The sequence below is a fragment of the Triturus cristatus genome, chromosome 2_2 (genome assembly GCF_964204655.1).
Source record: "Triturus cristatus chromosome 2_2, aTriCri1.1, whole genome shotgun sequence".
In the NCBI taxonomy this organism is placed as follows: Eukaryota; Metazoa; Chordata; class Amphibia; order Caudata; family Salamandridae; genus Triturus; species Triturus cristatus.
Genome location: NC_140582.1, coordinates 924,512,264 through 924,524,657, shown reverse-complemented (window position 1 = coordinate 924,524,657; position 12,394 = coordinate 924,512,264). Strand labels below are relative to the sequence as shown.

The window sequence follows — 12,394 nt, the reverse complement described above, 5'->3', positions numbered from 1 at the left end:
CAAGTGGGAGAATCTAGGGCAGGGCAATAGGTCGGTGGCGGGATTGAGCCGTAGGAGAGTCTCCCTAGCGTAGGATAAACGTGCTCCTTGTGTGGAAGCAGGGGTCATCGCCCTGAGCCCGGCACGAGCGCGGACGGGCGCAGATGGGCTTGCCTTTGGTGCGCCTTCGGCGCGCTGTTGGCGCGCCTGCTGCGTGCGTCCGCTGCGCGGTCGCTTCAGGGCGTGTTTTTGTAACATGGGCGCCTGTTGCGCGACTAGAGCGCTAACTCAATGATGGCCGCCGCTCACCAGTTCCGAGGCGGTATAGACCGGCGAACCAGGCTTCAGCAGCGACCACAAGGTGAGATATTTACACACAGTACAGTATTGCAGAAAATGCTAATATTTTAAAAAAGAGGCACGAGCCGCTATGTGCAAAATAGCAAGTAAACGTTCAAGCAGCAAGAAATACCGTGAACTTCACAGCCAGCCACTCGCACTCGCCACTTTTGGTTTCTGCTCAGCTGTTTTCCCTTGGCGGTTGATTGTGGGCGGTTTCCGGCTTGTTTTTTATTTAAAGTAGAGGGGGGTCGCATTCTGGTCTGTTCCTGCCTATGTTGGTTGTGTGCGCTGGGTCCTGTCTTTGGTGTTCATGATGGGGAAGCATCACAAAAAGCGAAAGCATGTGTCTCCTGTTTCCTCTTCCTCTTCCCCTGCTGACAGTGGGATTCTGCCCCTGCGGTGAAGTGAGCCAGGTTGGAAGAAGTCTGCTGGGAGTCGTTCTGGTGGGGGTGTTGCCCTATATTCGGACATTTCTTCTTCCGATTCTTCTGATGACGCTTCCTTGGGGGCGGTGGATCTGAAAGGTAAATATGTTTCCAAGGAGTTGTTGCCTGACCTTCTTTCTCATGTGCGTGAGAACATGGGGTTTCCTGATGATGCTGTGGCCAGTACTTCCTCGGATGCTGTTTTGCCGCAATTTCGGAAGCCTGTTACTACTTCTCTTCTATTCCATCCCTTTGTGATGGATGTCCTCTTGAAAGAATGGAAGGATCCGGATCACATTGTGATGCCGCGCTTCATGTCGAAACTATATCCTTTACAGGACATGGAGGAATTGTTTCCTGAGTCGGTGCATGTGGATTCCATTGTCGCCAGTTTGGTTGGTCGTCTTTCTATGGGGGATGATAACATTCCATGTGATGGTGTGGATAAGAAGATTGACTCTGCGTTGAGGAAGTCTTATGCTGGTTCTCACCTTGTTATCCATTCTGGTGTCTATGGGGCTTATGTCGCTCAATCACTGTTGACTGACTTTAAGACTTTGCTTTCCACGATGCAGGAGGGGGGCAGTTGCCCGGACTTGCTGGAATCCATGGAACGTCAGGCCGAATTCCTCTTGGACATTGCCTTCGATTCTGTGCGTGCTTCTGCCTTGTCCTGTGGTTCCTCTATTGCTGCTCTTCGGAATTTGTTACTGAATGGTTGGAATACGGATGCCGCGCAGAGGTCCATGGCTTTGCGTTTGCCCTTTACTGGCCCTCGTCTCTTTGGGGACGCTCTTGAGGATAAGCTTCATAAGGTGTTCAAAGAGCGCAAGCATTCCTTTTCCTTCTGTCGACAGCCTTTTCGTAAGGATTTTTCTTTCTCTCATGCCAAGACCTTTCGTCAGCCTTCCAGGTTTCAGCAGTCCTCCTTTAAGGGCCCGAGAGGTGCTGGTAGGGGTTTCCCCCGGAAGTTCCAGAAGAAGCCTCCCCGTGATGCTGGACAGGGACCGCAGCATTCCTGACTATGCCGCCCCGGAGGTTGGTCATGCTGGTGTTACGCCCGAGGTTGGTGGGAGGTTGCGGTTGTTCCTTCCTGCTTTGCATCTGACGACCTCCGATCAGTGGGTGCTGGATGTCCTGGTATGGGGGTATCGGATTGAGTTTCTGTCCCTTCCTCCTCCCTCGGGCGTGGTGCGGACTCCGACGCCCTTGAACCAGTCTCGACGTCAGTCTTTGGTGGACGGTGTTCGCACTTTGCTCTTGAAGAAGGCGATTGTGCCCGTTCCCTCGATTGTCTTTCATGTTCCGAAGGTCACGGGCGGATTTCGGATTGTCATCAATCTCCGGAGTCTGAACTTGTTTGTCCGGAAGATCCCATTCAAGATGGAGACCTTGCAACGGGTGATACCTTTGATTCAGGCCGGCTGGGTGTTTGCTACGCTGGATCTCCAGGACGCTTATCTTCATGTGCCTGTGGCTCTGGAGGATCAGATGTTCCTGCGCTTCTGCCTGGAGGGTCGTCATTGGCAGTTCTGTGTCCTTCCGTTTGGTCTCCGGTCTGCTCCCCGCGTGTTCACCAAGGTGGTGGCTCCCTTGGTGGCCCATCTTCAACTCCTGGGTGTGACCGTGTTCCCTTACCTGGACGATTGGCTGCTCCAGGCTCCTTCCCCCACGGTCCTGTCTCAGCACCGGTCTTTGACCATCCATACGCTAGAGCAGCATGGGTTTCTTGTGAACTTTCCGAAATGCCAGCTACTTCCTGCAACTCAGAGGTCTTTCATAGGGGCCGTCTTCGATTTGGTCCTGGGCAAGGTGTTCCTTCCGGATTCCTGGCTTCTGCGACTTCAGTGCCTGTTGCGGAGGTTGTTGTCCCAGGCTGCGGCTCCCCTCCTTCAGTGGCTCGAGGTTCAGGGTCATATGGCTGCTACTGTCCAGGGTTCGACCTCTGCTGTGGCATCTTCAATGTTGGGTGCCGTTTCCGGTTCGGGACTATGCTCTCTCTGTGCCGGTGTCTCTGGAGGTTGTGTCCGCTCTCCAGTGGTGGCTGGATTCCTCCAATCTCTCCAAGGAAATGTGGATTCGCCTGCCGCCTCCGTTGGTGTTGACTACGGATGCCAGTGCGTCCGGTTGGGGGGCGACTCTGGGTCAGTGGGCTGTTCAGGCTCGTTGGCTCCGGTCGGAGTCCCGCCGGTCCTCCAATTGGAGGAAGCTGTCTGCGGTGGACCGTGCTCTTCGTTTCTTCCAGGATCGTCTGCTGGGGTGCAATGTCCTGGTGAGGTCCGACAACTCAGTAGCTGTGGCTTACATCAACCACCAGGGCAGTACTCACAGTCCTTCATTGAATCTGGTGGCCTGTGCAATTGCGGGTTGGGCGGAGTGTCATCTTCTGGCCATCTCTGCTCAGCATATCAGGGGTGGCGGATGCCTTGAGTCGCAGGTTTACGTCTTCTCTGACCCTGTGTCTCTCCCTCAGGATTTTCCGGATAATCTGTCGGAGGTTCAGGACTCCCCAGCTGGACTTGCTTGCCTCGAGGACCGATGCACAACTTCCTCTTTTTTGTTCTCGGACTCTGAAGTTGGGTGCTTGGTGGGTGCTTGGGGGGTGGAGACGTTGTCTCTCCGGTGCCCCCCTTGGTTACTGTATGCCTCCCCCCCCTCCCTTCCTCCTGATTCCAGCCTTCTTGCTGAAGGTCCAGCCGGTGGGTGCCCAGGTGGTGGCTGTCTTGCCTCACTGGCCTCGGAGGTCCTGGTTCCCGTTGTTGTTGAGCCTGGCAGTGGGTCCTCCTTGTATTCTTCCCCTCTACCCATCTCCCCTGAGGTCACCCTCTCCCTCCCTCCTGGTCCCTCTCACCCTGGCGGTCTGGAGGTTGAACAGATGTCTCTTGGGGTCCGGGGTTTGCCTGACCACCTCATCACTGTTATGCAGGGCTCCCGTAGGAGTTCCACTTTGTCCTCCTACTCTAAACATTGGGCTTCTTTCTCCTCCTGGTGTTCGGGGCTTGGTCTGTCTCCTGTCTCTTGTCCTATCGCTTCTATCCTTCAGTTTTTTCTGGATGGGTTTAAGAAGAAGTATGCCTTGTCTACCCTGAACGGGCAGTGGGCTGCTGTTCGGGCTTTCCGGGATCCGGGTTCGCTCCCGTCTTCGGATAGGTTGTTGGTTTCCCGGTTGTTCCGGAGTTTCTCTCTGTCCTCTCCTTCTGCTCGTTCTCCGGTTCCTCCTTGGGATCTTTCTTTGGTCCTTGGTGCTCTGCAGTCCTCTCCTTTTGAGCCCTTGGAGACTGTTGACCTTAAATTCCTCTCTTTTAAGGTGGCTTTTCTGGTTGCTGTTACTTCTGCGTTTCTTGGATGACGCGGTGGTCCTTTCTTTGGATCCTGGGTTTGTTCCGAAGAGTCGTTCTCATTTTCATTGCTCTCAGGAGTTGATTCTTCCTTCTTTCTGTCCTTCTCCTTTCTCACCTGCTGAGTTGTTGCTTCACTCTCTGGATGTGAAGCGTGCGTTGTCTGTTTATGTTCCCCGCACTGCGGGGTTTCGTTCATCAGACTCTCTCTTTGTGACCTTTGGTCTGGCTGGTCGAGGTAAGGCTGCCTCCCGTCTTACTCTGGGTCGCTGGATCAAGGCTGTTATTTCTCTGGCATATCAGGGCTCTGGTTTGTCTTGCCCTTCTGGGGTTCAAGCCCGTTCCACTAGGGGTGTTTCTGCTTCCTGGGCTGCTTTTCATGGGGTTTCCCTTGATGAGATCTGTCGGGCTGGGACTTGGGCGTCTGATTCTACTTTTGTTCGGAACTATCGTCTGAATTGTGCTCTGTCTGACCGGACCAATTTTGGTTGTGGTGTGTTGCGTGCTGTGGGGGTTATCCCCCCCTGATTCCGTGTGTTTATTAAAGTTTTTTCACTTGCTGCACTCCACTTTTGTGTTCGGTCTCTGTTCTCTGTGTGGTTCGCCAAAGGCCTGCTTGTGTGGTTGCTTTGGTATGCCTCATTAGTGATGACTGGGTTGAGGACGAGGGACGTAGAGGTAATGCTATGATTACTTACTGGTAATCCCCATTACTCTTAGTCCTACTCCTCCTCGACCCAGTCATACTTCCCACCCACCCTCCCTGCTCAGGCCTTTGTTGCTTGGTATGTCAGGATGTCCTTTCTGTTGGTTATGTACTTATAGCCCCTGGCAGGAGGGTGGGTGGAGCCTAAAAGCGTTTCCTGTTTTGTTTCCTGTCAAGTGGAATACCTCATTAGTGATGAATGGGTCGAGGACGAGTAGGACTAAGAGTAATGTGGATTACCGGTAAGTAATCATAGCAGTATGGCTTACAAAAGATCTCTTCTAAGTTTCACCCAAAGCTAGTTTGAAGATCAATGAAAGAAAATTTGGAAAATTTTGAAAACTTATTTGTGACACTAATGTGAACCCAGTATCCAATATGTCCACTATATGTCTGGTGGACAGCGAGGACCTAGGTGCAATGTAAAGCCAGCAAATTAAAATATCCTCAACTTCAACCATACCTCTAATGACACTGAGCAAACCAAGTGAGCATACCCAACCATTGCCTAGAATTTCCATCAACCTTTCATCCTCCTTCAATCCAACTATTCATCGTTACTTTCATCCTTCTAATAATCCATTCATCTCCCATACCTTCACCTTCCCATGTACCTATCCATCTGCTCATCCTTTCTTATATATGTCCATCTATATATCCATGCATCCATCCTCTCACACCGTCACCTATCAATAAATCCACGTATTCATCTACTCATCCTCTCACCCATTCATCCTTTCACACTTCTAATAATCCATCCATCTGTCCATCCCTTCACCTTTCCATCTATCAAGCCATCCATTCACCCTTTCACGTATCCATCCATCAATATATCCAAGGATTCATCCTCTCACCCATCCATCCTTTCACTATTCCGATCTGTCCATTGTTTATCCCTCCATCCATGCCCCTTATTACTTATTGATCCTTTACCCATTCCATGCATCCTTTTACCCTTTAGGATGGACCTATTTTTTGATGCATCTATCCATTCATTCTTTAACCCTTCCATCCTGCATTTCAACATTTCTCCCTTATTCCCTTTCACATTTCTATCCTTCCTTTCAACCTTCCTATCTCCTCCACCTCATTTTCACTCTTTCTATCTACCCAACTTTTGTCTCACAACTTTGCTTTTAATTTCGTGCCATTTTCTCTCATGCTCCCTTTTCCCACGTGACCCTCTCTCTGCCTTTTTTCCTGTTTTCATCACTTCTCTGTATACTTTGCTGTGCATGTCAGTCCACCCCCCACGCCTCCCTGTCATGTTATTCCCCAACAGTATTATGTAGGAGCGCTTTGTCTGCAGACCTGCACACGGCCCATAAACATCCAACTGACGTTGTAATGGGACCCTGATCCCCAAACCATTTGGGCCCAGTGGCAGTCCCCGCGTAAACTGCTCAAGTGCGTGAGGGGGGAGTTCAGTACAGCACTGGGAGCAAGGATCCTTCATCGGGGTTCCTGCAGTTAAAAAGATTCTAGCAATGACGCAATCGTTCTCTAGAGCTGTAACCCGCCTCTGCGACTGTCCCACCTCTACTAAGAATGCAACCAGATCTCCTACCATTCAAGAAATTGCTGTAAAACCAACTCTTTTGAACAAGTCACAAATTCGTAGTTTTGCCATATGTTTTTCTCCTTTTTTTGACTTCTATCACAGTTACCACATAATTCAAATGTAATTCTCAGATTTCATTGGTTTAACACATTACCTTTCAGCTGCATCCTCTGTATTTGTTACTCCTAAATTATGGTAATTTCTTTTTAATTAAAAAAACAAAACAAGTAAGTGCAAGGGGGCTAAAGTTTTATTTAGGAGCCTGCCCGCCACCACTGCTGACTATATTCCACCTCATGTCTTTTTTCCACCACCCACACTACCAACTTATTTTTCTCCCTCCTGCCAGTACTTTTTTATCCCTGCTTTCTCCCTCTGTCACTGCTTTTATAAAGATCTCCTCCTCCTTCTCCTCTTTTCTCCATAATCCGATGATAAAAGGTAATCCCTGGTGCCTCCCATCTGCAATCACTCACACAGATGTGTTGCTTATGTGAATGCCTGTATTGCACAGCAACACCACAGAAAACTGCTAAATAGATAGATAAATAATACACATTGCATTTAAGGTTCTACCTCATGGCAAGGTTTGGTGCCCAGAGCATGATATATCAACATGCCTTGCCCTTCTGTCATACATGTGCTGACTGCTATCTTACTGTGCGTCTACTTTTATTTTAGATGGATGGAGACTTGAGAATGTCTGGCTACCCGGGACCAGAAGGCCCACCAGGCAACCCAGGACCACCAGGATTCGCTGGGCCACGTGGACCCGAAGGGCTTCAGGGGCCCCCAGGACATCCCGGCCTTCCAGGATTTCCGGGCCCTCCAGGAGCTGATGGATCTGAGGGGCCTGAAGGGCCCCAAGGGCCCATGGGTCACCCAGGAATGCGAGGCTATCAGGGCCCTGAAGGGCCTCAAGGAACTCCTGGACAACCAGGACCTCCGGGCCCCATTGGACCAAAGGGACCAGAGGGGAAATTGGGTGATGAGGGTCCCCGGGGCCCCCCAGGCTCAGCAGGGGTGCGAGGTCCTCCCGGGCCCCAAGGACTTCAAGGACCACAGGTAATACCTAGTTATGTTGATACATTGATTCCTTTTTCAGTAATGATGGCCACAGCAACCTGTAAATCACCTTTAAAAGCTGATGACTATTTTTCATCCTATTTATCTGATGGAAGCTTAACTTTTGTTAGTAACTTATCCACTTGCCAGTTTGTCTACGGCTGTTGTACAATTAGCTGTTTGGGGGGAATTGAATTGAGGCTCTCTGCAGTGGGAATTGCGGGGAACTGTTTTTAATTTTTTCGTACTCTTTGCGGTTGGGGGCATCGGAACGCCAGCACTATCCTGACGTGCCCGAGTCCGCCATTTTTACTCCAAGCGCGGTCTAGTTGTTAAGAACTGGCGCTTACAAAATGAGACGCTGCGCTCATCGGAAGCGCCGCTGGCACACCGCTGGCACGCCAAAGGCAAGCCCGTCTGCGCCCGTCAGCGTCCCGGAGGAGTCCGGAGCCGGGAATGCTGCCGTGGACTAGGCCCAACCGGGGAAGTCTGTTGTTTTTAGCAAAGCTGAACTCCTTGACATCAGAGGCCAGGTAAATGGATGCTGTCAGAATGGTGCGAATAGTTTGACTGAGATTTCGTCGGTTTGCCATAGGTGCAACTGGGTAGCGGACCCTTCGGGTACTAATCAGAGGGGTGGTAGTGCGATCATGGCGAGAAAGGGCACTGGGTCTGGGCACTCAAGAGAACAACTCGCTAAAGTTTCTTCTCCTTAACACGCGCTCTATAAATAAACATGCAGCTCAATTGCACGATCTATTAGTTGAGTCCAGCCCTGATGTCATGTTTGTAACCGAAACATGGCTGAATGACGGCTCTAATCCAACAATAGCAGGGGCTATTCCATCGGGCTACCAGTTTTTGAGGAAGGATCGACCTGTAGGAAAAGGGGGTGGAGTTGGTATAATTTTTAAATCGGCACTGTCCTGCTCTATTCTTCCGGCTCAGGATATTGCTGAGGCGGAAAGCCTCTGTTTTGTGATTACTATATCGGATCACCAATCCATTGCGGGCATTTTGTGGATAGGCCACCTGGTCTGGTGGGCGCGTTTACTGAGTCGCTCACCCAAGTCACATCATCCATCTCAGTTAAATACAGGCACTTTCTCCTGTTAGGAGACTTTAATGTCTATATGGATGTTCACTCTTACCCTGAGGCTATTCAGCTGCGGGAATCTCTAGCGATCCTAGGCCTGGCCCCGTATATTCACTGTCCTACTCATGTAAAGGGTCATACATTAGACCAAGTATTCTCCAGCGTGAGTACAGAAACAGAGGCTCCCCAACCATTGGTATGGTCGGATCACTTTCTCCTGAGCTTTAAATTTCCGAAGTTTGCAGCTCAAGCTCAACACAGAGAGATGCTCCATCCTTCTATTTTTAGATCTTTTAATCAGGTTACGCCTGACAGTCTAGAGAGTGCCCTGGGGAAGCACCCGATTCCCGTTAGTGGAAATCCAGATATTGACGCTCCTGGTCTAGAGTAATGGCTTGAAGATCAGGTTAGGGTATTGGCTCCTTATAAAACGCGGAAAGCCACAAGCAACCGTGCTTTTGCACCGTGGTTTACAGTGACACTTAGGGAAAGCAGAAGTGCCCGCAAACGCCTAAAGAGAGTCTGGCGTACCAAGTATAATTCCACGGACCATTATAAGCAAGCTTTGAAAGCCTATTATAACGATGTCCGGGTTGAAAAGAAAAAAATCTTTACCTTAAAAATAAAAGTAAAGAAATATTTAAAATTGTTAAAGATTTTACATCTCCCAGTGCTGTAAGCAAGGTTTTTACTCCTACCCTTAGTTGGGTCCATCAGATGGCATGTTTTTTACACTACAAGATCCATCTGATCCAACAATCGTTTGCCCCTACGGGTACACCTGAAGTGGATACGTCATTGGGTGTCTTGCCACCGGGGTCGAGCTATGCACTCTCCCTATTTCCTCCCATCTCCCTAGAAAAATCTTTGGATATTATGACCACCCTGAAGTCAGGCTCTCCGTCCGACCCTTGCCCAGCAAGTATTCTGAAGAAGATTGCGGAACCTCTAAACCCGGCAGTCAACTCAGTTCTTAATTCATCTCTTGGACATGGAACAGTACCCAGTTGTTGGAAAAGGGCCAAAATGATTCCTCTGTTGAAAAAACCCTCAGCAGATCCTGTGATCGCATCCAACTACAGGCCCATTTCCTTGTTGCCTTTCTATTCGAAGGTCTTGGAGAACTCCGTGCTAACAGACTTTATGGAAGTTAACCATGTGCTTCATGACATCCAGTCGGGCTTCAGAGCCACTCTTAGTACAGAAACAGCCCTATTGGAGCTCAAATGGACAAAGGGGGTAGCGCTGTCTTAATATTGCTGGATCTTTCCGCGGCCTTTGACACCGTGCCCCATGACCGGCTTCTGCATAGGTTGGCAGAGTGCGGTGTTGGGGGCACGGTGTACAATTGGTTTGCTTCCTTCCTTTCGGAGCGGCAACAGGAAATCTGGTCTTTCGCGATTTTCAGCTACTATTACCTCAATGCAAGTAGGGGTCCCGCAGGGCTCCGTCTTGAGCCCCACCCTTTTTAATATATATATGGTCCCCCTTGCTCATTTGGCAGAGTGGCAAAGATTATTTCCTATGCCGACGATACGCAACTCCTGTTCACTTGCGATAAAGGAGCGAGCTTTCGCGGGTGGGAGATAAATGAATGTCTAACTGAGGTCTTCGCTTGGCTGCGACGGAACCAGATCAAATGTAATTCAGCAAAATCCGAAATCATTTTTTTCGGCTGTTCCCCTAATGTGGACTGGAATGTATGGTGACCCAACGATATGTCCCCGTCTTCGGCCCCAGTCAGTATGGTTAAAAATCTAGGAGTCAAGCTGGACTCGAGTCTTGCGATGAAGGCCCAAATTCAAGCGGTCGCTGGCACCTGCTTTGGCTTAAGAATGGTAAAGAATTTTCTTCCTCTCCTCCCGATGGAATCCCGTAAGATTGTTGTGCAAGCCTTGATTACATCTAGGCTGGACTACGTGAACATCTTGTATCTGGGGCTGCCTGAGTATTTGCTCAATTGGCTGCAGGTTGTGCAGAACGCTGCGGCCAGAGCTATTCTTATGGTAAACACAAGAACACGTATGTCACCACACCTGAAGGCTCTACATTGGCTCCCGGTGAAAAAGGGGGTTCAGTTTAAGGCCTTAGTGCTTGCTTATCGGGCCTTCCATGATACGGGTGCAGTATACCCGAGGAACAGGATCCAATGTTACCAGCCTCAACGGGTCCTTAGATCCTCTAAGCAATCACTCATGGTGATTCCTAAGATCACAAAATCTCGGATTGGAGGAAGGTCATTCCAGGTTCAAGCGGCGTGTTTGTGGAATAAATTACCTCTATATCTGAAGCAAGCTCAGGACCTGCTGTCTTTCAGGAAACAACTTAAAACGTTGCTGTTCTAACAATAACTACTGGTGGGGTGATTCTACATGAGGTTTCTGTCTCGAGATCAGCGCTGGGACACTCCTTGTGAGTATCCGCGCGCTTTATAAATATTTAATTTAATTTAATTTCATTTAATTTACAATTAGTTGTCCAAAGTGTTAAAAACTGAAAGCAGAGTACGATGTCAAGAGGACAAACAGTATGAGACTGCTGCAGAGAGCGGGGGTGATGAGAAGAGGGGGAATACGCATTGGCATCTGCAATAACTGAGGTACACAAAGTGTGCCACAACTTAAAATAGAGAGTAAAAGTTTGACAAAAGCCTGGAGAAGAGGATTTAGAGTTGCATGTTGGTAGAAGCTGAGAGTGCCTGCCCCTGTGAGGTGATGTAGGAAAAGTAAATATACAATCTGGATTATCAGCCTATGCTTTTACTTGGGACGCATTTAGAACACCCGGCAGTGACCGGAGGTTCTTGAGTTCATAGTAGAAGGTTGTCGTAAATAAAGTATTACGCACTCATAATTTCTATATGTATCAATATGATCATGCATAAAGCAAGAGGCTGAGTCTGTGGTATCAGGTTCAAAAGGGCTTTATTCCAATAACTCGAGTTATAGGGAGAATAGTTCCATCACCACAAGGGATCAGGAAGGGTCTTCTGCTCAGAATATTCTCCTGAAATATTCTCAAACTTTATTCACAGAGTACAGTATATATACATTCAATATTATACGTAAGCAGAAGTGCTTCAGGCAGAGCAAGAGAGAATGAGATAAGAGCATGTGGGTGTGTAAGTAGGCGTGAAGGTGGGCGTCCATGTGGGCGTCCACTTGATGATCATAGGTGAATGTCATAGGTGGGTGGATGCCTAGAAGGGGTTGCGTGATCAGCTGGAACTTTACTGGAACTTTGCCTTACTTGTGCTCAACTCGAGCATGACGTGTAACTGACGTGGGGAAGGGCTGCTGTGCAATCGGGGAGTCTGGAAGTGAGACCTTCAGTGTCAGGACGACCAGCACATCTTGTATTATCTGATATCTAAAGTCTGGGGCAGGGACTGATTTGTGACATAGGTTGCCCATCACCAAGAGCCAATGTGGCATCTATTTCTTCATTCACTGCGTAGGCCTTACATGGGGGCTATGGGCTTTTCACTGACGTGAGCTTTGCAATCACACGAAAAGAGACAGAAAGGCTAGGCTCTCTCCTTTGCAGACGGGTCGTGTTTATTCCTCCTTCTCCAGGCAGGAATGTGTTTCAGTAGGAGTAAGCAGATAACCGTGCTCAATACTGTCTCGGCACCCCGGACTGGGCCCCTTTGGCTGAGGCCCAAGTGTGCGAGGCCAAGGATACGCAGCTGCAGCTCTCAGAGCGTCTGAGGCCTGAAACCTCTTTTCGGCTCTGGCTGAGCCACAAACATGGGTTTTCATGAAAATGCGGGAAAACATGATGCAAAACGTGTAGGCCTCAGTACAGATTTGTCGTTTCTCTCATGGGAGACTGGATGATGGCAGGCCACGTTATAGCATAAGCATCATGATAGACAGGCCA

At 49.3% G+C, this 12,394-nt stretch overlaps 1 protein-coding gene across 7 annotated transcripts in view; it reads left to right on the top strand.

The window, feature by feature from the left end:
- Positions 1-12,394, top strand: part of LOC146862954 (uncharacterized) — a 376,918-nt gene that overhangs the window by 150,204 nt on the left and 214,320 nt on the right. For all 7 annotated transcript variants that reach the window (XM_085642327.1, XM_085642326.1, XM_085642324.1 and 4 more), the window contains exon 7: positions 7,033-7,416. In XM_085642327.1, coding sequence (XP_085498453.1) covers positions 7,033-7,416 — 384 coding nt within the window. The remainder of the gene's footprint in view (positions 1-7,032; positions 7,417-12,394) is intronic.